This window comes from Saitoella complicata, assembly GCF_001661265.1.
Source record: "Saitoella complicata NRRL Y-17804 unplaced genomic scaffold SAICOscaffold_3, whole genome shotgun sequence".
Classification (NCBI taxonomy): domain Eukaryota; kingdom Fungi; phylum Ascomycota; class Saitoellomycetes; order Saitoellales; family Saitoellaceae; genus Saitoella; species Saitoella complicata.
In genome coordinates, this window is record NW_017566994.1 from 593,560 (window position 1) to 616,255 (window position 22,696).

Genomic DNA, 22,696 nt, shown 5'->3' on the forward strand with positions numbered 1-22,696 from the left:
AGTCGCCCTCAAGTTTCCCTTTCATACCGTTCCATAGCTCCATTGCGATCAAGACCTGGACGACTTCTATTCATAGAGACAAAACCTGCCGAACTTCTTGAAGTCTCTGGTTCTCTAATTGCCCAACAAATCTATTTTTAGCAGTCTTAACCTTGGTTACCTTGGCAATTCGACTTTGCCTCTACTAACGCATCTCGCCGCAGACCCCGTGCTTATTGTGCGTAGGAGGTCGTTAAGCCACCTTCAGAAGCTGCAGAAAAACGAGGCCCAACCATACACCGTCCATAAACCCGCACGAACGTAGACGACGAAGACCGTAAAGAATCCTCTCGTTTCTTGGTCGAAGCGTTGCGTAGTCGTTATCACTTTCTTTCCTCCAGTTGCAGCTATCGATTTGCCGCTTCCGGAAGTGTTTGTTTACATCGCCTTTCTTTTTCCCGGCAGCGCCGGCATATAACCTCAACGTCTGACAACGACCGACAAACAGAACGATCGTTACAATGAATCCTATGAACAGGTCGGTCTCCGATCTCGAGATGATGGGCGGTACAGCCGGTGCCTCAACCTCTCTGGCTCGCTCCGGCTCTGGCATCAACCGCAAGAAGTCGCTCGTGCGGCCAGAACGTAACAGAGTCGACCCAGACCATCCCAACTACCAGTATCGTCAGCATGTACTTGCAACAAATGCGACAGTTATGCCTTCAGCAACAGGTGAAGTCCCAAGAGGCCCCATGACCGAGTTTGGAGAGAGCGAGTTCGACGCGGAGAGTACGAGCGACGGAATGGCAGCGGCGCTTGGTAAGGGAAGGGCTGCGCCAGTTAACGGCGGTAACGTGGCAGGAAAGATGAAGGGGAAAAGAGGTACAAAGTACTTTCGCAGGGATAACGAGACCGAGGCAAGTTTTTGGGCGGTATACTGTTCGTTGGTGACGTGTTGGATTCCCGGCACGGTACTTCGGTGGTGTGGTATACCCGGAAAACAGCAGCAAATGGCATGGAGAGAAAAGATTGGATTGATTTCGTGTATCTTGGCGATTGCCGCCATTGTCGGTTATCTTACCTTTGGTTTCACGGCGACCGTCTGTGGGTCACCTCGCCCCACTTATCGCATCAACGAAGTCAACACTGGTATGCTCATTATCCACGGCCGCGCATACGATCTTTCTCAGTCGACGCATCCTGCTTTCCAGGGTAACCCTACCGGCGCCAACGTTCTGTTCAACCCTGTCAATGCTGGTGGTCAAGATGCTAGCTTCTTGTTCCAGAACGTCAACCACAAGTGCAAGGGTCTGATCACCAAGGTTTCCGGCTCTAGCATTCCTGAAGACTCCGATGGCAACTTGGGTTGGTATATGCCTTGTCACCTCCGCAACCAGGATGGATCAACGGCGGCGAACTTTACCTATGAGCATTACACTGGATACTCTTGTCACACCTCGACCAATGCTCGCGATGCGTACTACAACCTCGACGTCGGCGGGGATGTTTACTTCACTTGGGACGATGTCAAGAACTCCTCTAGGAACTTGATGGTCTACTCTGGAGATGTTATCGACTTGGATCTCATCTCATGGCTTCCTGCTGACAATGTTACGTACCCCTCTGTTTTCGATGAATTGAAGAACGGCACCCTGAACGACAGATACCGCGGTGTTGACGTTACGCACGCTTTCTTGAAGACCGGCCAGAAGCACATCGGTGAATGTTTGAGCGATATCGCAAAGGTTGGTATGGTTGACTCTATCACTGTTGGTTGCATGGCTTCCAAGGTCGTCTTGTACGTCTCCCTTGTCTTCATCTTGGCTGTTGTCGCTGTTAAGTTCGTGTTGGCCTTGATCTTCGGATGGTTCCTCAGTCGCAGACTCGGGAATAACATGGCTAACATGACCAAGGAACAGCTCGAGGCGAGAAGGTTGGAGATTGAGGAGTGGTCAGACGATATCTACCGTCCTGCGGCTGATGCTAACTTGCCTAACGTCATCGCTACTGGAGCTGCGGCTGTCAACAATGGTCGTCGTGCGTCTTTCTTGCCCACCAGCTCGAGGTTCGGTAACAGAGCTTCCTCCATTGCTCGTCCTGCTACCAGTGGTACTGCGTCCAACAAGAAGCAGCCGATCACCATGGCCATCCAACAACAGAACCAGCGTCTTACCATGAACAATCAGAGTCGCGCGTCCCTCCTGGATCCCTCTTTCTTGCAGTCTACCACCAGTTTCGGAACTGGTGCCAGCGCATTCGATGTTGATGCCGCGCCTGGGCCTGCTGGGTTCGTGCACGAAGCTGTCGTTCCTCAGCCTCCGATTGAGTACCAACCTTTCAATTTCCCGCTTGCTCACACCATCTGTCTCGTCACTGCTTACTCCGAATCCGCCGAGGGTATCCGCTCCACCTGTGACTCTCTCGCCACTACCGATTACCCCAACTCACACAAGCTCTTGCTCATTATTTGTGATGGTCTCATCAAGGGTTCTGGTAACGATTTGACTACGCCCGATATCTGTTTGGCTATGATGAAGGACTTTGCTGTTCAGCCTGAGGAGGTCGAGGCTCACTCGTATGTCGCTATCGCGAACGGTGAGAAGAGGCACAACATGGCCAAAGTCTATGCCGGTTTCTACGACTACGATGACAGCACAGTCGATTCCTCCAAGCAGCAGCGTGTTCCGATGATTCTTGTCGTCAAGAGTGGTACTCCTGCTGAGGCCACCGCCGGGAAGCCGGGTAACCGTGGTAAGCGTGATTCTCAGGTCATCCTTATGAGTTTCTTGCAGAAGGTCATGTTCGATGAGCGTATGACAGAGCTCGAGTATGAAATGTTCAACGGGATCTGGAAGGTGACCGGTATTTCACCTGACCTTTACGAGATTGTTCTCATGGTGGATGCGGATACCAAGGTCTTCCCTGATTCTTTGACTCACATGGTTTCCACTATGGTCCGTGATCCTGAGGTTATGGGATTGTGCGGTGAGACCAAGATTGCCAACAAGACGCAGTCCTGGGTTACTGCCATCCAGGTCTTCGAGTACTACATTTCTCACCACTTGTCCAAGTCTTTCGAGGCTGTTTTCGGTATGGTCACCTGTTTACCCGGATGTTTCTGTATGTACCGTATCAAAGCCCCTAAGGGTCCTGCCGGTTACTGGGTTCCTATCTTGAACAACCCCGATATCGTTGCTCACTACTCCGAAAACGTTGTCGAAACCCTTCACCAGAAGAACTTGCTTCTTCTCGGAGAAGACCGGTTCTTGTCGACTCTTATGCTCAAGACCTTCCCGAAGAGGAAGATGATGTTCGTTCCGGCTGCTGTCTGTAAGACGGTTGTTCCTGATGAGTTCAAGGTTTTGTTGTCTCAGCGTCGTCGTTGGATTAACTCTACCGTGCACAACTTGATGGAGTTGGTCTTGGTCAAGGATCTTTGTGGTACTTTCTGCTTCTCTATGCAATTTGTTGTGTTCATCGAGTTGGTCGGGACGCTTGTCTTGCCGGCTGCTTTGGCTTTCACTTTGTACGTCGTTATCATCGCTATTGTCGCGAAGCCAGTACCCATTATTCCTCTTGTGCTTCTCGCACTGGTTCTTGGCCTGCCGGCTGTCTTGATTGTTTTAACTGCCAAGCGTGCTTCTTACATCTTGTGGATGTTGATCTACTTGATCTCCCTCCCCGTCTGGAATTTGGTGTTGCCATCATGGGCATTCTGGCATTTCGATGATTTCTCTTGGGGAGAAACTCGCAAGGTCATCGGTGAGGTCAAGGGTGAAGACCACGGTGGCAAGGAGGGAGAGTTCAACAGTGACATGATTGTCATGAAGAGATGGGGGGATTTCGAACGCGACAGGAGAAAGATGATGAGCCCCGGATCTGCCCCCTCCCCACAAGGCGGCAACGGATATTTGTCGCCAGTGAGCGAGAGTGTACTCGGTAACAGCAAGCAGTACGATTCATTCCAGCAGATGGATCTAGGATTGGGAGAGAATGGCTCTTCGGAGGATTATGCTACGGCTAAGTAAACGCCGCCGCTTAGGAAGGATGTTTCTTGTATCGATGTTATTGGTCTATATATGCAAGAGAGACTCTCAGATTATTACTATCCTAGTAGCTGAATAATATAGAGCTCTATCATCATAACTGACCTATTCTTCGCACGGACTTCAGACCATCGGCAGGTGCAACGGCTCCGGCTACCGGCAGCAGCGCTAGCAGCCGCACCCCGGATTCTTGGCAGCTCGTACAAATAACAGTCACCGCCAGAAGTCCAAATAGGTTGATCCTCGATCAGTTCTTTCATACACAGAATGTCTTCTAAGATTGGATTCATCGGCCTTGGCGCAATGGGCGTCTGTATGGCCGGCAACCTTATTTCTCACCACGGATCGTTGAATATTTACAATCGCACGTCCTCTAAAGCGGATGCCTTCAAAGCCTCGAACCAAAACGCAAAGGTCCACAACTCCGTTTCATCCCTCGTTGCAGCGAGTGATATCATCTTCAACTCCACCGCAAACGACGAAGCTGCTCTGAGTATCTTCAGAGAGATCACATCCAATGGAAGTGGAGAGGGAAGGGTCGTGGTTGATATGTCTACGCTATATCCGGATACTACTGCGGATTTGGAGCGTATGGTGAAGGCATGGGGTGGGAAGTTTTGCTGTGTACCGGTTATGGGGGCTCCGCACGCCGCAAAGACAGCGGGGTTGATTGCTATCATTTCTGGGGCTGACGCCGAGACGCGTGAGCAGTTGGACAAAGTTATCGTTCCAGCTATCGCGAAGGCTAGTGTCGATGTTGGGGATGCAGTGCGTACTGGTGCAACGCTCAAGCTGTTGGGTAATTTCCTCGTCGTCGGGATCATCGAGCTCTTAGCTGAGGCCATGACTTTGGCAACGAAAACCGGGGTCCCGAGGTCTACATTTTACGAGATGATCAAACTTTTCCTCCCTGCGCCCTCGTTTATTGGCTACAGCCGTACTACCTCTGAGATGTCATTCACGCCTACAACCGGCCTCAATATCCCACTTGGCCAGAAGGACGTTGGCCACATCTCTCGATTGGCGGACGAGCACGGCGTCGAGGCACCGAGTTTGCGTGCCGCAAAGAGGCATCTGGATATTGCTCAGGAGGAGGCTGGAGAGAGAGCTGGTGAGGTAGACTGGAGTAGTTTGGTTGTTGGCGCCAGGAAGTTGGCTGGGCTTGGTGTGTGGGGGGATGAGGAGAAGAAGTAGCAGGTCAAGGAGAAGTTACAATGGGGATACCAAGGATATCTCTTGACATATCAAACAGCAGAGCTAAGATTAAAGCAAAGTACATCATCAAACCGTATTCGTACAAACACAACGTCCATAGGTATACAGGTATCGCATCGCATACCTCCTTTCCCCCACACAATTTCTTTACTTGTTAGGCTCCCCGGGCGTCTCCTTCTCCTCCGTACTTCCCGTAGTCGGCAACCCCAACGCAACCTTGAACGAATCATAAATCAACCACTGCAACCCCGTCAAAGTTCCAATCATCAAGATCCTGACAGGAAGTCCATTCCACAACCCCCCAAACCCGATCTCGCCATAAATCCTCTTGATCGCCGCACCAGCGCCCTCAGATGCGTTCTTGTTTGCGTTCATCTTGGACACCATGACGTCGGCAGGGTGGGAGATGAGTGCACAGAGGATACCGGCGATGTAACCGCCGAGGAAAGAGACACCCGTTTGAGTGAGCTTGGAGTACTCTGACTTCTTCTTCGGGAGTCGGTTGTATATGGCCTCAACCGTACGCTCGAAGGACGCGAATTTCATCATGGTGTACGGGATTTGACGAGCCCAGAGCGGGGAAAGACCCTTATAGAGTCCACCAAGCCCCTCCGCACCCGTGATCTTTCCCCAACCCTCCCTCGTCGTCCTAGCAAACGGCGGAATACTAGTCTGCATCCTAACCTTAATGGCCTCCCACGGACACAACAACACATCCGCAATAACCTCCGCACTCGCCGAAGCAGCAAGGTAGACAAACGTACGATACTTAACCGCAGAATCAGGACCGAGGGCATCGGCGTACGTCTTCTTAAAGAGCTCATAGAACCCGTATTTACCGGCTCCTTGGAAGGAGTACCCTATGAAGGTGGGTTGGTAGCCGGTGAAGATTCCACGCATGCCTTCGGCGCGGTAAATGTTGCGCCAGGCTTCCATGTTGGATTTGTAGAGGGAGGCGTCGACCTGTAAGTTGGATTGTCAGTCACTGTTTAAGGTAGAGGTGGAACGATATCTAACGTACCTGACGACGACATTTGACGAGATCCAAGGGCGTGACTAAGGTGTGCGTGGTACCACAGGCGAGGATACCACCGACCATACAAGCAGTGTAGTACTGTCCCGAGTACAACTCAATTCCCTTCTTGGGGACGACGTTAGCCTTTACAGCACGTTCAGTCGCCGCGAAACGATCTGTGAACAAGTACTCGTCAGCATCATCAGTCGACAGTTTCCAATGTACCGTGTGCACCTTTAGCATCCGCGGTCAGATCATTCGCGCGAATCTTCGCATCTTCCTTCACCGCTGTCGCCTTGCTCTTGGCATCTTCAATTACAGAGGGGATCCAGTACTTGTCCTGAGCTGGAAAGGCCATAGAAGCTGGCTTGGCGGGCGTGGGATCGGACAGAACCGCGCTCGCTGAGGAGCCAAAGAGGGAATCGAAGAGAAGCATTGGTGATGATCCTCAGAGCAATTGGACTGTTGGTGAATGATGAATTGAGTAAGAGTTGTTGGGCGGGCCTTAAGTACAGCGCTGGACTCAGCTCGGAACCCCGGTGCCGTCCCGAGCACAAGTACGGTATCTGAGGCATGACGTCACTTGCACTTGCACGCCAATATTGCCATCTGTGAAGAGCCGGAGAGTGGAAGTGAATGTCGGGAGGGCTTGGAACTGACTTTGTGCCTTTCCTCATGCTTCATCTTGTGTCGACGTCGTTGGCAGCTCCTGGGGTTCCATGGGTCAAACAATCGCACTCATCACGATAAGACCGTGCAAAAGGCAAAAGAAGCCGACGTCGAGCGGGTTCGTCAGTTCAAGTACATTCTATAGTGCATTTATGTACAGATTCTGGAATGGGTCTTGAAAGATTTTCCGGAGCTGAACACAATTGCACGCTCATCTCATCTGGAGAAGCCACAGCATCTCGACCAACGTCCCGCACCTGCGATGGCGCTATTGGAATGGAATTGGAACGGAATAGGAATGGAATAGATGTCAACTCCAGCTTCCTTCGGCCTCTGTGTCTCGTGCACAGCCCCCCACACGCCGGGTGTCTGTAGCCGACACGTCCCCCCGCAATCTCGCGCATCACACCCCGAATGCAACCATCCTACCGTCAGATGCCAATTCCCCAAACCCCGACCCCCCGTCACCTGAGCTCGCCTACTTCCGCAATGACTTCTCTAAATCTTCATATAAAGAGGCCCTCCCTCCATGGCCTCCCTCCCTTGTAAATGTCAACGGATCATCGCTCCCATTCTATCGCAAGTACAGCAGTAAACGGAACCGGAGAGATGTCGACCCTCAACACAATCGCACCCGTCCAGACTGGCGGCACCGAGAAGTCCTCTGGTTCGGAGCCTATGGGCCATGACCACTTCAATGGTGCCAAAGCCCAGTACCTCCCCGACGAGACCATCCGTCGCGGTCAAGTCCCAAACATGCAATACCCCCACAACCCCGACGACCCCATGGGCGGTCCACTCTCCCTCCACCCCTCCATCGTCGACGGCGTCCATTACCCCCGTGGTGCAGACTACGAGGCCCAGTACTTCGACGCCTCCGGAAAGCCCAACTTCAAGATGCTCTCCCGTATCGGAAACCCCACTCCCCTCGGCCTCGTCTCATTCTCCGCCACCCTCGGTGCAGCCTCCTGGGCAATCATGGGATGGCAAGGAACGAGTGGTGCGACCATGCAAGCACTCGCCGGCGAATTCCTCTTCTTCCCTGGTCTTTGTTTGATTATTTGTGCGCAGTGGGAGTTGGTCTTGGGTAACTCTTTCGCATTCACGGTCTTTGGCGCCTTCGGTGCGTACTGGATCGCGCTTGGGTACATCTTGGTTCCGGGTTACAATGTTGCTGGGTCTTATGTTACGAATGGTGTCGCTTCCCCAGAACTCAACAAACTACTGGGTTTCTTCCAAGCCTCGTACGCCGCTGTCAACTTCTTCTTCTGTGTTGGCTCCCTTCGTACGAACATTCCGTTCATGTGGGTCTTCTGGAACTTGGAGATTGCGTTGATCTTGTTGAGTATCGCCTACATGAAGGACATGTCCCCCGAAGCAGCTCATCGCGTTACTGTCGCTGGTGGTGCTTTTGCGTTCATCTGTACCTTTGGAGGATGGTATCTCTTCTTGATTGAGATGTTGAGTATGCAAGGGTTCTCGGTGAAGTTGCCTGTTGGTGACATGAGCAGGTTCTGGAAGAAGTCGGAAGACAAGACGGAGTAAACTGTGGTTTCAAGTCTGGGAGTTACGTTGTGTTATTACGATGTCGAGGAACTGAGAGGATACGAGTGTATGATATTGCCGGAGAGTTTGGAGACGGAGATGCACCGAGTGCAACTGCCATTTGATACCCTTGACCCTTAGCTATACCTGCTACGCATACGGTCGCTTACTCTATTATGGAGGATTAGTTTTATTTTTGTGTATTGTAATGTTGAAGCCCTCGGGATCAAGCTTATCCGTATGACGATTTTGAGAGAGGCAAGATTACATGATCAGGACCCTGGCAGCATTACCTAACCAAGAAGAGGTAACCCCAAGCTCCTCCAATGATCAGCCTTGCTGGATTTCCATATTGCGTGTGCAAATCCCTCCCAGGTGTAGTAGTAATAGTAGTAGTATTGAAACCGGATTTTGCCCTGAGGCAATCCAGTACGGCAAGCGTAGGTACTCAAACTAAGGTAACATGTGCAAAGCGGCCGAATTCGGTCAGAACCTGAGAGTCAGTAGCTGACAGAAACGCACCCAATAATCCCGCAGAAGAAGGCGAAGGGCTACACCAGTCATCATGAAACCTAGCCAGACAATTTGACCACCATTTAGACACCCCCTGACACGGTCGAACATGGCGTGGCGTTCATTGCGGAAGCGAGGGCAACCAATCAGTGCATGCTCTTCAGTCTCGACCACTGCAACTCCATCGGCGGAACGGTGAGGACAGAACCTATGCTCTGCAGGACTACCATTGATCCGGCCAGACTCATTCATGATCTTGTGAGCTGAGTGGCGCAACCGACCAATACACCGAGCGACCTTGAATGACTGAGACAGGTATGGTTGTCGGCGCAGACACTTTGTATGTGAAGAAGGTAGCAGCGGAAGAGACGTAAAGTGACTGCATTGTTGAAGCCGCGCAAAAGAGATCCGCGAAGGGTTTGTTGAGCCCGTAAGAGGTGGCGCAGACAGGTCGAGAGCAATGCCAATCTTCTCACAAGCAGCTGAGAGCCTCGCATACCACGTCTTACCAGCGCCAGGCTTCCTACAGTTAGCCATCACAGCTGACGCCATCAGAGCCGTATGAACCAGACGATCAGGACTCACACCACGAGCATAGTCATAGAACCGAGCGGTTAGGTGCACCAGACGCGCAGAAAATGCTATTTCTCCAGAGTCAAAGTACAGTGCTTCGTTATTGGTGGAGCAATGTAACCCAAGCGCCCAGCGCAGGACCTGCCGGTGGAAACTATCGAACCTCTTTGCAGTAGCCGCATCCATGTCGAATCAGGTGTGCAAGAAGAATGCAATCTCACCGGCACCGCGCGGACCCACTATTGACGCTAGGCGCGGCGCCGGCGATATTTTCCCTGGCCATGGCCGAATAAGGTTCGCACGAGCACAGCTCGGCCCAATTTTGCGGTAACAAGTCTCGTACACGGAATATGCCACACAACGGTCATTAAACCTAGACTGTACCACGATTCGTTGTCAAACTGACAAGGGCCTCGAGGACAATCCTCCTACCCGGTCTAGATCTTGCATCGGCGGCGGGGCCGACTGAGGGTTGACACATTCGTGTTCCGTGCATTGGAGGAGAAAAGCGGAGACAAGAGGAGGGAACCTATCAGGGTCCTAGGAGTAACGTCGGAACCTTAAGACGTGTTCTAGTCAGGACTCGGCTGTACCAGGAGTGTGGTACCGACTAATTCTCGTCAAGAATTCGTTGGCGCTCTTCGAAGCCTGCAGGTGATCAAGACCGAGCTGTCGGGACGGACCGCTTTAGAATCGTTGATAGGCGTCGTCTGACCATAGAGTTGTAGGTCAAAGCTCGCCTCCTCAATGTGACTCATCGGAGAAGTATGCACTACGAGGTAAGAACAAAGCTCGACTGTCTAGGCCAGTTGTCCTACACCTCCTGGAATTTCCTCTGCGGATGATCAGTTCATGGGGGCCGCTAGCTCGAATCTCGTTCCAGGATGGGAGGAGCACATCACGCAATTTCGGAATGAGGCCGCTGTGACAGGCAGCAATCAGGCCATATGGCCGCCTCCTCCAGATCATCAGTCTCAACCGCACCTCCAAGAGACACCATTCCTCCCTACTGGCTCAACGAACTGGGCAGACCCGCAGTCGCCGTCTGTGATACCCGATTCCGCTCTTGCGCCTGAAGGTACGGACCTCATTTGCTTCGTTTCTCTGGATTCACTGGATATCTATAGCTCGGCTTGCGAGGAATAAACATATTTTCCTCACCTTCATCCGTCTCATGAACGACCCCCACTACCACGGCCTCTACCAAGAAGCAGTACACTCCCAACACAAGTCCGTCCCCTCCAATTTCCCTTCTCTCCTCTTTCTTCAACTGACCCTTTCTCTGATAGAGAACTCACCCTCAACTTCACCGGCGACGGCATCCTCCACAAAGCCCAGCTGACCCGCTACTTCCTCCACCTCTTTCCCAATCCAAACGTCCAAGTAAAGCATTGTCTCGCCGAGCAAGATGAAGTAATGGCATGGTGTGTTTATACGTTGCAAGCCCGGGGGATAGCGGGGACGGAGATGAGGTATTGTTGTCATTCGAGGGTTGTGGATGGGTTGATTCGGGAGACGAATATTATATTTGATTGGGAGCCGTTGAGGAGGGGAATGCCTGCGTGACAGGGAAGTGGTGGGCCTGAAGGGAGGACATCAATGCTTGCCCCGGGATGAGAAGTGAGAGTTCCATGGGGGAAGCCTTTGTTGAAACGATGCATGGTATTCGGCAACTTGATGTTGCCTTGGTCAAATAACTCCTAAAATGCATATGCTGGTTCTTGCTCACCGGGGTATCTCCCAGGGCAAAGTGTTCATGCTTCTTTCTCGATTCTTTCAAATTCCATTCACCCTCTTCCTCAACTCCACCCCCCTCTCATCCTTCGCCCCAAACCCAACGATTTCCGACCCAACATCAATCCCATAATCCTCCAGCGTCTCCCCTTCATCATTCACCCACCCATCTCCCGGATCCCTACTTCCTTCACTTCCTTCCTCATCCCAACTCTCATCTTCGTGTGGGTAATCGGAGTAGAAATTCTGGGATTCCCGCTGGCGTTCCCGGAAGGCGTCGAGATCTTCGGTGGGCGGCACACCATGCGTCCATGGCTTCGGCGAAAGGTGTGGGTTTGCACGTACGATATCCGGATCCGGAGGCGGCCATCCCCGTCCCGGCACCGCAAACTCATTAACCTCCCACCTCGTCCCTGTCCCCCTCCCATTCCTCCCAAACACCCACCACGCCCCCACCACCCCTCCCCCAAAAATATCCCTCAAGTTTTCAATGAAACCGAGGTCGTAGGGGAAAATTGCGTCTTCTTCTCGTAAGCGGCCACGGCGAACGTGGGATTGTAGACGTTCGAGAGACCAGGATTCGATTGTCGTTGTCCCCTCGCTCACGCACCAGAGTTGGTATATCCCCAGGATCGCGAGGCAGATAATCAGAACCAGCGCCGTCAACATCGTCAACATGAGCAACACCAACTCCGTCGCATCGACATCCGAGTAATAAAACTCATACCACAATTCCCATCCCCGCCTAAATAACAACACGAAAACTTGGATGGTGGCGGAGAGAGTATAGAGGAGGAACCGGATAAAGTGTGCATGGTTCCGGTATCCGACGCAGTTATTTATCCATGGACAGTGGTGGTCCATACGCATCACGCAGACACCGCATGTTCGACAGTGATGTGCCCGTGGTGGTTTAAAAGCTTCGCATTTCATGCAGTATCGTACCGCAGTCTCGTCCTCCACCTCTTTGGGGTTGGGTTTCCAGTCTTTTGGGGCAGTACCTGGATCTGAGGCTGCGGCTAGGATGAAGGTAAGCCATACGAGAAGGATCGAAATGTTGAGACGGAGGTAGGTGGAGCGTGGGAGGTCGAGGGAGGGAAAGACGTAAAGTTGGGGAATGTAGCCGACGAAGAAGATGAGGCAGCTCACCAGAAACAAGAAAAAGTGGCCCAGAGTGGGTGAGGGCCATCGTTGAGCGCCGGGGACGCTTGGGGAGGTCATGGTGACCGAGGGTGGGCTGGGGATGCCGAAGATGGAAAGAGTGTGTCTACGTTGCAGGGGGCACGTGATATACTGTCTATCCAGTATTATAGTAAGAGACAGCACTTTTGACATGTGGAAATTGACATAAAAAATACCCCCACCCTTTTCCCTCCTCCCTTTCGAATCATAAACTCGGCAGATCACACCCCCGGGATTGAGCGGGAGCGGATCAGATAAAGCCCACACCACCCCTCCTCTTCTAATTCGCCCACGTTGGATCCTCACGACGTAATCCCATTAACCAGCCAAGCAAGGAGCGAGTCCAACTGCAAACGTCATCGCCGGATGGACTTGGACCAAGCCCTGGCTCGTACGCCCTCGTACGGTTCGATATCGAGTACCGTCAGCAGCGATCGAGTCAGTCTTATGAGCAAGATGTCCAGGGATCCACTGCAAGAGAGTGATGATAAGAGTGTCACTGCTGTTGGGAATGAGTTGTCGAGGACTGAGACGAGGGGATCGAGGGGTGTGAGGAGAGTGTCCGGGGAGGAGACGCAGGCGGGGGTTAAGAAGGTAGAGGTGATCAACAAGTACTGGACGAAGCAGAGCCTCTGGATCGCCTACGGGTCGTACGTGAACCTTTTCCTCCCTTATGACATCTGCTAACGTGACCACAGCATCTTCCTCCTTGCCTTTATCACATCACTGGAATCCCAAACAACCTACACCTTCACCCGCATCGCAACCTCCTCCTTCTCCGCCCACTCCCTCATCTCCTCCGTCGGCGTAATCTCCAACATCCTCCTCGCCGTAATAAAACCTCCCATGGCCAAACTCTCCGACGTCTTTGGCCGCACAGAAGCCTTTGCGGTGAGTCTGATACTCTACGTCATCGGGGATGCACAAATGGCGGGGAGTGGGAGTGTTGGGACTTATGCGAGTGCTCAGTTATTTTTTACGGCGGGGGGGACGGGGATACAGATTTTGCAGCAGATTATTATTGCGGATACGTCGTCGCTGCTTAATCGTGCGCTGTTGAGTTCGATACCAGATTTTCCGTATTTGGTTACGGTGTGGATGGGGCCACCGATTGCACAGGCCTTCCTTGACCATTCCTCGTGGCGATGGGGGTATGGTGTTTGGTGTGTTATCGTTCCTGCGGTCGCTGCACCGCTTATCTTGAGTCTATGGTACAACCAACGGAAAGCCAAAAAGGATGGGATTCTCGAAGCGAGGGAATGGCGTGGTTGGAAACACCTCGCCTCAGACCTCGATCTGGTCGGCGTGCTCCTCCTCGTCACCGGCCTCACCCTCGTCTTGCTTCCGTTGACGTTAGCTGGCGGCACAAACAGCTCGTGGAACTCCCACTCCATCATCACCATGCTCGCAGTCGGCGGAATCTGCCTGGCTTTATTCATCCCATGGGAGATCTACGTCGCAAAGCACCCCTGCGTACCATTCTACATGATGCGTGACCGCACAGTCCTCGCAAGCACCTTCTCCGGCTTCTTCTTCTTCATGGCCTACTACGTCTTCAACGAATACTTCACCTCATACCTCCAAGTCGCCCGCTACGCCTCCCCCGCCGCCTCAACCCGAATCTCGGAAGTCTTCTCCTTTGCATCCACCGTCTCCTCCATCACGACCGGACTCCTCATCAAATACACCAAACGCTACAAAGTGTGGGGATGGGTTAGTATACCGATTTATTTGTTGGGGTTGGGGTTGATGGTGCATTTTCGTGGGCCGGAGAGTAGTACTGCACTTGTTGTTATGACGCAGGTGTTGACGGGGGTTGGTGGGGGGAGTTATGCTGTTGCTGCGCAGTTGGCGGTACAGGCGAATGTCAAACGTGGCGAGGTCGGGATTGCTACGGCGCTTTATTTGACGCTCACTTCTGTTGGCGGGGCCGTGGGTGCGGCGATTTCGGGGGCGATATGGACACAGCGTCTTCCCGACTATTTACGACAGGAACTCCCACTCGCATCTCTTGATGATTTGCCGAGGATTTACAACGATTTCGTTTACGCTGCTGCACTACCACGGGGGAGTGAGGCGAGGGATGGAACGATTAGAGCTTACACGAGGGTGATGAGGGATTTGACGGTCGCGAGTACGGTTTGTGCGGTGCCGATGTTGGTGTTGTGGGTGTGGGTCAGGGATTTGGGGGTTAGTCGGGAGGTGAGGGAGATGGAGGAGGGAAGGAAAAGTATGGAGGAAGGGGAGGTTGAGAGGGGGGATGAGATGGTTGTGAGCGGGAATTCGATTGTATGAGTATTTGAGTGAATGGACTGGAACGGTTATTGGATACGGGAATATTGGCGTTTTTGCTTTTTTATTGGACACTTTTTCGCGGCTTCACGCTTTACTGCTGGCATTGCAGGACGATACACGCTTTTATTACATTGACACTTCATGCTCCAAATGCAACCACATTCTCCGTAATTGAAGGAAAAAGCAATGAATGGGTAAGACGCACAGGAACTGCTTGCACTTGATTGTTATATCACTTTTGTAACGCAGGCTTTTCGTACTTGATCGTGCTTCGCTGTTTGAATCCCGCATTTGTTGTACGTGTAAATGTCGATGAACGTAAATGGCGCGATCGCTGAAATCTCGTAAACACCACAAAATCAACTCGCTTGACGAAAACGAACATCAGAATCGGTCATGGTAAAACGGTTATATTCAATGCATCCACTATCGTCCAACCCATCTTTTCCTTCATTATATTACACCCACACTCATTCCCTCTAGTTAAGAGCGGAAGCACCAGTAATAATGTCGACCAACTCGTTAGTAATGACAGCCTGTCGGGTACGGTTGTACAACAATCCAAATCTGTTAATCATGTCACCAGCGTTCTTAGACGCGTTCTCCATAGCGGTACGACGAGCAGAGATCTCGCAAGCGTGACCCTCGGCAAGAGCCCAGTAGATGGCGTTGGCGAGGGAGAACTCCTTCAAGTTGTCAAGAACCTCGTCCTCAATCTCGAACTGGGAGAACCCGGGGGAAGCAGTAAGCGCTTCGGTGGAAAAAGCGTTGATCACATCGGGTTCGCAAGAGATGGCGGAAGCGAAGCGGTTGTAGACGATGTTGATCTTGTCGTAGGAGTGACCCAACTGCATGATCTGGTCGGCGATGACAGCGGCATCGAGGAAGGTGGGGGTGTTCTGACCGACACCGTTGAATGAAAGGACGATGTTCTCGGGGGTGAAACGGGAGATCTGGGCCTTGCACTTGTCACCGATGACAGCGATCTCGGCCTCGGAGCTGGAGTCGGAAGCGGCGAGGGAGCGACGGAGAGTCTTGGTGAGCTGGGAGTGGGTACCACCGCAAAGACCCTTGTCGGAGGAAGCGATAATGTAGAGAGTCTTACCCTCAGCAGGGGCGACAGCCTCGGCGTTCTTGTACAAGGACTCGGAGGCTTGACCGTAGGACTTCGCGGCCTCCATGACACGCTGAGCACGCTGGAGCTTGGTGGAAGCGACCGTCTTCATGGTCTTGGTGATCTTCTCGATGTTCTTGATGGACTTGAGACGACCCTCGATTTCACGAAGGGTGGCCATGTTACGGGAAGAGGCGGCAACAGCCTGGCGGGCAGCCAAGTTGGCAGCAGGACGAACCGCACGGGAGAACATCTGGACGACATGTTAGAATGGTAATCGGGCAAGGATCAGTCAATTGCTTGCCTTGAGAAATGCGTGGTTGTTTTTTCGGGTCTATGGAGCGTTTCTTCGCGATGATGCGGTTTGAAATTGGGACCTGCCCAGGGCGACTGGTGTGGCTGGTGCAGCCCCACACGTACGAGTTCAATACGGTAAAGAATTACAGAGATCGTAGACGAGGATGAGTTCTATTGCGCTGAAGATTGGATCATTGATTGTGCGGACGTTGGCGAAGCCGGTCGCGAACCAGCTCAAAGCACAAGCGAAACAGCATGAACGGTTTCGAGGCATGTGTATATCACTCGCTCAAACGATGCATCGGAATGAGATGAGGATGCGGATCAATCTGTTGAGGGAAGGTGTCAAGGAGGGCCTACCAGAACCGAAGATCAGACCTCTAAACGAGGCAAAGGCGGTGGATACCGGTGCGAACTTTATCTCCGAAGCGTTCATATTGTATGGTACACCCCTTCCTCAACCCCTATCCGCTGCTAATTGTTGAAGTATAGTTCCGTAGCCGGAGCCCTAATCCTCTTCGAATCCTACCGCTCCCGCCAAAAAGAACTCAATCGCCGCGCCGACACTCGCTCCTCCATCACCGACCTCGAAGAAGAAGTCACTCGTCTCCAAGAAACCATTCGCACTCTAGAATCATCCCTCCAGAAAGACCTAGAAGAGACAGAAGAACAACGCGAAGAAAGACATAGACGGCATACCGAGGAATTCGTCCAGATGGTCGAGGATGGGGTACGGCAGCTGATATATGGGTTTAGTCCGGCGTTGGGGAGTGGGTATGATGGTAATGGACCACCGATTCAGATTGATGGGAAGGCTATCGCAGCTGTTGCGGAGACTGTGTTGCAGCAGGTTGCAGGGGAGGGAGCGGCAAGTGATATTCGGAGGGAGTTGAGGGAGGAGACGAGGGATCCGGAGAAGGTAAGGGAAGATTCGTCAAGGAGGTGAGACGGAGGCGCGTAGAAGGATGTGGGAGAAGCGAGGCATATGAGGGAAAGACGACATCTCTTCACTCAACCTATACCAGAATACCAAATATACATTCGACGCAATCACGTGATCATCCGAGCACGGGCCATCCATCTATCCGCCATCTGAACAAGTGTTGAATACCGGTGTCACGGTCGTTTGGGATAATCTCGCAAGGTGTCCAAGTGTTTCGTCGCCTGTGTCTTTGAGAGTTTGACCGCATGTTCGTGCGAAATTGCAGCTGTGGCAGGAAGAACTTGGCAGCAGTAAACGTTTCACACTCACAGTGAAACGGCTTACTAGTTCGTTCTGGACTGTGAAGAGGAATCCGGGCCTTGGCAGCCGCACCTGGTAACGTTCAGCCGGGCGTAATTAGCGACACCTTCTTGAACCTCGGCCGTGACCTGATGACTTCCATGTCATCACGTATACAGCACCTTTGGTTATCGCTCACATGCATCTCCGTATCCCTGTTACTCTTCATCTCGATCTCGGCTCAATCCAGCAATCCCTTTGACGGCATCACGTAATATCGGATCATCCCCACGTTCCCTGTTTACCCCCCTCATCTCATGCAACATCCTTTTCCCCATTTACGACCTGTCAGATGAGCATTCCAACCCAACCGATCGGCAATTTGAATACGGTCTGAGTCACGTTGTTGGAGTTGCCCCCTTTGCTCGAGCCTTCGATCCGGGCCCGGGTCCAAGTGCGACGTCGACCTCGAAGCCTCAATACAGTTGACGAAGCTCAGATGAGCCTTGAAAATTCTACAAAGGAACTGCTTCGCCTCACCGAGCTTCCAATGAGTCAACTCGGTAATACGGGTACCGATCGAGGCGGTGCATTTTTTGTGGGGGCGGGAATTGCACCTGCAACACCTCATCTCGAACGCCACCGCAATCCCCAGGTTGTGCAGCAGTTAACGGCAATCCAACCCGGCGATGGTGGAGGCTCAGTCGCTGTACATGAAGGAGACGGAAGACGCCCGTGACTCGAGAGAGGGGTCGACGTGTCACCTGAGCGAATTATTGAGTCATGGGACCCGAAACATCCGGGCTTTGAGCCGAGCACGCAATCCCTCATGTCTGGCCGCGGGTATAAATAGACCGTAGCCCCACTCTTCGTCCAATCCTCATCAGTCAACCGGCTACCAAACACTTCTGCTATTACTCCATCCGTCACGGAGCTATCCAACGAATCATCTTTCTCGCCCGACAACCAACAAGACACATCCAACATGACCCCCTCAGAACGTAACGGTGACATCACCCAAGCCGAAGCTTGGTCCTCCGTCGGCCGCGGCAAGCATGGCGCCGCCTTCGAAGCGATCGAGCAGCAAAATATCGTTCTCGCCAAGCTCGTGCAGACGCTCTTCCAGGAAGTGAGAGAGTTGAGGGCGGATTTGAAGGCGCAGGGGAGTTTGAATGAGCACAATATCGCACAGAGGGAGGAGGTTCAGACGCAGGCTGTAAGTTGTCCCTGAGTGAAGGTTTGTGAGGATGAGTGCTAATGAATTTGTGCAGTGGAAGGACTTGAAGGAGAAGATCAACGCCCTCCGTGCAGAGACTGATGAGCTCTAATCAACCGCTACCGTTTTACGACAACAACTTGCATCTTGTTCGACAACGACAAAAAAATGGGGAGTGTACGTTACGTGACGGTTGAGGCATCATCGCTCTAATACCTTGGGTTTTTCTTTCTTTCTTCTTCGTTTGGGTGTTCATACCCCGGTTTATTTGCATAGCGTCCTCGTCTGACTCCGGCTGGAGCCTGGACTTTGAGTGACTAATACGACATTGATTTCTTGCTGCATACCTATCTGATACTTTGCAGTCTCTCCCTGGCCTGGCCTCACCCAACCCTTTCTCCATCATTATCAATTCGTCGCCTCGCTCCTCTGATCCCCGTCTCTCGTTGATTCAACTCCCTAATCCCCCTCCGGCTCCCCATCCCCCGCTTCCTCCACCCCTCCTCATCAACAAACTCCGCCAAAAGCCCATTAAGGTCCGCACTCTTGTCCTCCAACGGATAATGTCCTGCCCTCTTTACCCACACGCTGCCCTTGCTCTCGCTACCTTTCTCCAAGGTATGCGTGAGAATATCTTTGAAATCGGCGAGGAGAGGGTCATCGCGTCCGAACACGATCTTGTGTTTGTTGGTTGGTGAGGTCTTGGGAGAGGAGTATACGTTTCGGAGTTGGAGGTCCATCTCGCGGAGTCGTGCCTGTTTATGGAAGTTATCCATCCACGACTCCGGCACCAATCCCTCCACGAGCCTCCACACCCACCCCTTCCTTGCCTTATACACCCCATCGACCATCCAAGGTATCATATGGGCGAACACCCCAACACCAGCCTTATGTCTCCTATTCAAATACGGCGCTCCATATCCACTCACGTTGACGGCGGAGATGGTTGGGGACATAAACCGCATCACGAAGGATTCAGGGAGGAGGGGTCCGAGGATGCCGGTTGAGAGGTACCAGAGGAGGTAGAGGGCGTAACCATTGTAGCTGATGTCTGAGCCGTTGAGGAGGAGGGGGGTGGTGCGTGGTGGGAAGAAGGTGTTGAGGAGAAAGAGGGAGGGTGGGGATGTGAGAGGAGAAGGGAGCGCGGGGTGAGCGAGCGTTAGGAGGGTAATTGCGCCGCCCCAGTCGTGCGCTGCAATCATAGTTTCTTTGTTTGCGAGGAAGGGCAGGGAGAGCAGTTCGTGGAGTGTTCGCATATGTAACTCGAAGGTCAATTGAGCGGGGTTGATGGGTTTATCGCTCCTTCCGTGCCCTGAGAAGTCCAATGCTAGGACCTCGTGTCCCTGAGAAGCAAGGAAAGGAATCGTTGACCGCCACATCCAAGACCAGGATGGGTTACCGTGCACCAAAACCACCACCTTCCCAGACGGCGGGGCAGGCGGTGAGGGAAGACGGTGGATGTAGCACACGTCCAGGCCGCAGACGGAGATGTATTCTACATACGGTTCTTGCCATTTATCGTACGGCGGGAGCACTTCGCCTTCCAATCTCTCGGTCTTGTCGAATTCAAAGGTACCCCTCAACTGTTCTCCTGCCAGTCGTGCACGACGGGCGTTGGCGGCGTCGGTGCGTGCGATGAGCCAAGGTGGGAAGACCAGCAATGGTAGACGAACAAGAACGGTTGGGAGAACGGTGAAGAGTTGAACAACGGCGTACGGCCAGAAGTAGACGGCTGCGCATACATACCGCACCACAGTCCAGGCAGCAAAAAAGCGGATCAGGTGGAAAGTAAGTTGGGTAAACGGGTCGATTAGGCTGCTAAAACTCGCTATAGGTGGTTGTGACGGTGGTTTTGAAGTCATTGCTGACGGGTTCAATGGTCAATTGGAAGGCGGGATACGGGATGTATGCTGGTGGATTGTTCTGGTGGCACGCAAATCGACGTCCCAGGAATCCCGGTGCCTTCTCACGCGCGGCAACCTTATCGACGGGACAAGTGGACCACGAACGACGGCGCTGAGAAGACTCAGAAACCAGCAATGGCAGCAGCATGAAGCTGGTGCGCGGTGCCCTTTCAAAAGCCAATTGAAGGTGACCAAGCTCTCTGCCTTTCACTCCTTTCAATTCATGTATGGTGACCTCACCTCACAGTCACATGCCAAGTACACCCCATCCTTGGCAATACTAACCGAGGACTCATAAAAGGGACTCACCACCACCGACCTCCATCCACTCCGACAGCATCATCAGCAACAGCCATGGATGAACTAAAGCGACACCCAACAGACGAAGAACTCGCTCCTCCCCTCCCAATTCGCCCTGTCTCACGAGGCCCGGAACTGGTCGATCCGAACAGCGCAGGTCCCTCGTTGAGATCACTCGGCGTCACGCCTGAGCCCCCTGTCATGGCGAGGACAGATGCCGCGCATGAAGCTGTGGGAGAGTATGATATCCCTGCGTTGCCGGCGAGACCAGGGCTGCAGCCACCTGTGTACACGCCTGATACGCTGCCTGTCGAATCCTTGGCCATTGCGCCGGGTTCGCGGGTGCATACACCTACATCCATGGTCGAAGAACCCATTGCACAGCCAGTCTCCGAAAAGGCGGCATACCTTGCTCCCCCACCCCCTCAGCGCATGAGGCGGACGTATTCGGATAATGGAGAGACAGGAGGGGCATTGCACTACACCCGCAATCCACACATCCTCACCGCATACCTCATCCCTTTCCCTCAGCCGAGGTTCAATCCGCCGATTAAGCCCAAGGTGCAGGCGCATGGTGAGGAATTGAGCAGTGCAGATATCAAGCGCATGGAAGCGGAGGGCACTCTGTATCCGGGCACGCAGGCCGAAGACGAAGTACCCATGAGGTTTTTGATTTACACTCCGCCGCCTCCTCCCCTCCGAAAACCGGAGACGAAGCTCGATGATCAGGGAAAAGAGGTGAAAGAAGGAAAGGTCCACAAAGCGCAACGAAAATGGGAAGAGGAAGTCCGTGAATCAAAGACGAAGACGGGAATTAAGGCTAAGGCGATTCGCGGCATTGCGAAAGGGATGTCAAACGTCAAATCCTCTAATCTAGAATTCTTCAACCGCTTCCCCTCCACAGGTAGCACCGAGAAACCCGGCGAACGCGCTGACAGAGGCGTCGAAGAACTCCTCCTCCTCTACCCTCCTGCACCCTCCCTAACCCCCACCAAAATGCGTGAAGAATTTGTCTCGACCCTTCTCCGCACAAAGAAGAAAGCGACTCGGGACGCAGTTATCTCATCTGCTCTCCTTCCCGTATCCGCGGCGATCGATGTGCTTGCGACCCCCGTGTGGCCCTTTGGGGGGTTGTTGGAGATTGACGGGGTTTGGGCTTATGCAAGTTTGAGGGGGGCGAAGACTGCGAGGGGGGTCAGCAAGAGGTTGGGGTTGAAGGGGAAAAAGGCGGAAGACGCTAAGGCTGCTGCTGAAGGAGTTCCTGAAGGGGTAGAGGGTGAGGAGATGCTCAAGTTGACCTTCAAGGCCACGGAGCGACTGGACGTCCTGAGAGACTACCTCGCCTCGGCCTGTTCTAGCCGGGACATCGCTCTCTTCGCTGGCCCAACCCATGGTGTTCCAACCGAGTCCGAAATCCTGGACGCGATCGGGTGGACGCCATCTGATCTCTCTTCCACAGGTGGTGGGGGGACCGGGGAGGAGGAGAAATGGGAGAGGGATGATGTGAAGGAGGATCTGAAGAATGTTGTGGGAAAGGGAGCGAAGGAGTGGGTTAAATGGTGTAAGGATTGGGAGAAGAAGGAGAGGAAGAGGGTGAAGGAGGGGAAAGAGAAGGTCTAGGTGCGGGCGAGGGTGGATGGAATTTTTTGGTAGGCGTTGATGGTATCAGTAGTTATTACCTATTATGAGTTTGTAGTTCGCAATCAGTCCTTCCACAGTATATGCTCGTCCAGCGAGCTCCTTGAGCCCGGTTCACATTCTATCCATCTGGATCAAAAAACGACACACCCAACTTCCAACCCTGTCGCATCCTCCCATGTCGGCGTTCTAACCCTCCCCCTCTCCTCCATCGCTCTCTCCCGTACCCTATTCCTCAT

General features: G+C 52.9%; 11 protein-coding genes across 11 annotated transcripts; 6 read left to right on the plus strand and 5 right to left on the minus strand.

Annotated features, from left to right (window-relative positions):
* Positions 1 to 539: 539 nt before the first annotated feature.
* Positions 540 to 4,007, plus strand: SAICODRAFT_52635 (uncharacterized protein; the record flags this gene model as incomplete). The annotated part of the gene is made up of 1 exon (XM_019169156.1): positions 540 to 4,007. The coding sequence occupies one exon, from the start codon at positions 540 to 542 to the stop codon at positions 4,005 to 4,007; it is 3,468 nt and encodes a 1,155-aa protein (XP_019026612.1).
* A 230-nt stretch (positions 4,008 to 4,237) lies between these two features.
* Positions 4,238 to 5,308, plus strand: SAICODRAFT_69477 (NAD(P)-binding protein). Its single transcript, XM_019170477.1, has one exon. The coding sequence runs from the start codon at positions 4,293 to 4,295 to the stop codon at positions 5,217 to 5,219; it is 927 nt and encodes a 308-aa protein (XP_019026613.1). The 5' UTR covers positions 4,238 to 4,292; the 3' UTR covers positions 5,220 to 5,308.
* A 79-nt stretch (positions 5,309 to 5,387) lies between these two features.
* SAICODRAFT_52938 (mitochondrial carrier) lies at positions 5,388 to 6,498 on the minus strand (the record flags this gene model as incomplete). The annotated part of the gene is made up of 2 exons (XM_019169183.1): positions 5,388 to 6,203; positions 6,262 to 6,498. 2 exons carry the CDS (start codon positions 6,496 to 6,498, stop codon positions 5,388 to 5,390), a joined length of 1,053 nt encoding a protein of 350 aa, XP_019026614.1.
* Positions 6,499 to 7,821: 1,323 nt separating this feature from the next.
* Positions 7,822 to 8,469, plus strand: SAICODRAFT_53127 (uncharacterized protein; the record flags this gene model as incomplete). The annotated part of the gene is made up of 1 exon (XM_019169200.1): positions 7,822 to 8,469. One exon carries the CDS (start codon positions 7,822 to 7,824, stop codon positions 8,467 to 8,469), a length of 648 nt encoding a protein of 215 aa, XP_019026615.1.
* Positions 8,470 to 8,827: 358 nt separating this feature from the next.
* Positions 8,828 to 10,014, minus strand: SAICODRAFT_29065 (uncharacterized protein). The gene has a single exon (XM_019167306.1). The coding sequence runs from the start codon at positions 9,739 to 9,741 to the stop codon at positions 8,956 to 8,958; it is 786 nt and encodes a 261-aa protein (XP_019026616.1). The 5' UTR covers positions 9,742 to 10,014; the 3' UTR covers positions 8,828 to 8,955.
* Positions 10,015 to 11,206: 1,192 nt separating this feature from the next.
* Positions 11,207 to 12,628, minus strand: SAICODRAFT_29068 (zf-DHHC-domain-containing protein). Its single transcript, XM_019167307.1, has one exon. It carries the CDS (start codon positions 12,508 to 12,510, stop codon positions 11,332 to 11,334), a length of 1,179 nt encoding a protein of 392 aa, XP_019026617.1. The 5' UTR covers positions 12,511 to 12,628; the 3' UTR covers positions 11,207 to 11,331.
* A 209-nt stretch (positions 12,629 to 12,837) lies between these two features.
* On the plus strand, positions 12,838 to 14,990 carry SAICODRAFT_64113 (MFS general substrate transporter; the record flags this gene model as incomplete). Its single annotated transcript, XM_019170047.1, has 4 exons — positions 12,838 to 12,909; positions 13,051 to 13,121; positions 13,170 to 14,636; positions 14,876 to 14,990. The coding sequence occupies 4 exons, from the start codon at positions 12,838 to 12,840 to the stop codon at positions 14,988 to 14,990; spliced, it is 1,725 nt and encodes a 574-aa protein (XP_019026618.1).
* Positions 14,991 to 15,245: 255 nt separating this feature from the next.
* On the minus strand, positions 15,246 to 16,133 carry SAICODRAFT_53117 (ATP synthase subunit gamma; the record flags this gene model as incomplete). The annotated part of the gene is made up of 1 exon (XM_019169199.1): positions 15,246 to 16,133. The coding sequence occupies one exon, from the start codon at positions 16,131 to 16,133 to the stop codon at positions 15,246 to 15,248; it is 888 nt and encodes a 295-aa protein (XP_019026619.1).
* Positions 16,134 to 16,307: 174 nt separating this feature from the next.
* Positions 16,308 to 17,212, plus strand: SAICODRAFT_29070 (OPA3-domain-containing protein). The gene is made up of 2 exons (XM_019167308.1): positions 16,308 to 16,616; positions 16,670 to 17,212. The coding sequence occupies exons 1-2, from the start codon at positions 16,342 to 16,344 to the stop codon at positions 17,121 to 17,123; spliced, it is 729 nt and encodes a 242-aa protein (XP_019026620.1). The 5' UTR covers positions 16,308 to 16,341; the 3' UTR covers positions 17,124 to 17,212.
* A 1,662-nt stretch (positions 17,213 to 18,874) lies between these two features.
* Positions 18,875 to 20,494, minus strand: SAICODRAFT_17253 (alpha/beta-hydrolase). Its single transcript, XM_019165773.1, has one exon. The coding sequence runs from the start codon at positions 20,475 to 20,477 to the stop codon at positions 18,999 to 19,001; it is 1,479 nt and encodes a 492-aa protein (XP_019026621.1). The 5' UTR covers positions 20,478 to 20,494; the 3' UTR covers positions 18,875 to 18,998.
* An 85-nt stretch (positions 20,495 to 20,579) lies between these two features.
* Positions 20,580 to 22,551, plus strand: SAICODRAFT_186302 (uncharacterized protein). The gene is made up of 2 exons (XM_019165984.1): positions 20,580 to 20,744; positions 20,821 to 22,551. The coding sequence occupies exon 2, from the start codon at positions 20,874 to 20,876 to the stop codon at positions 22,437 to 22,439; it is 1,566 nt and encodes a 521-aa protein (XP_019026622.1). The 5' UTR covers positions 20,580 to 20,744; positions 20,821 to 20,873; the 3' UTR covers positions 22,440 to 22,551.
* The last annotated feature ends 145 nt before the right edge of the window (positions 22,552 to 22,696 follow it).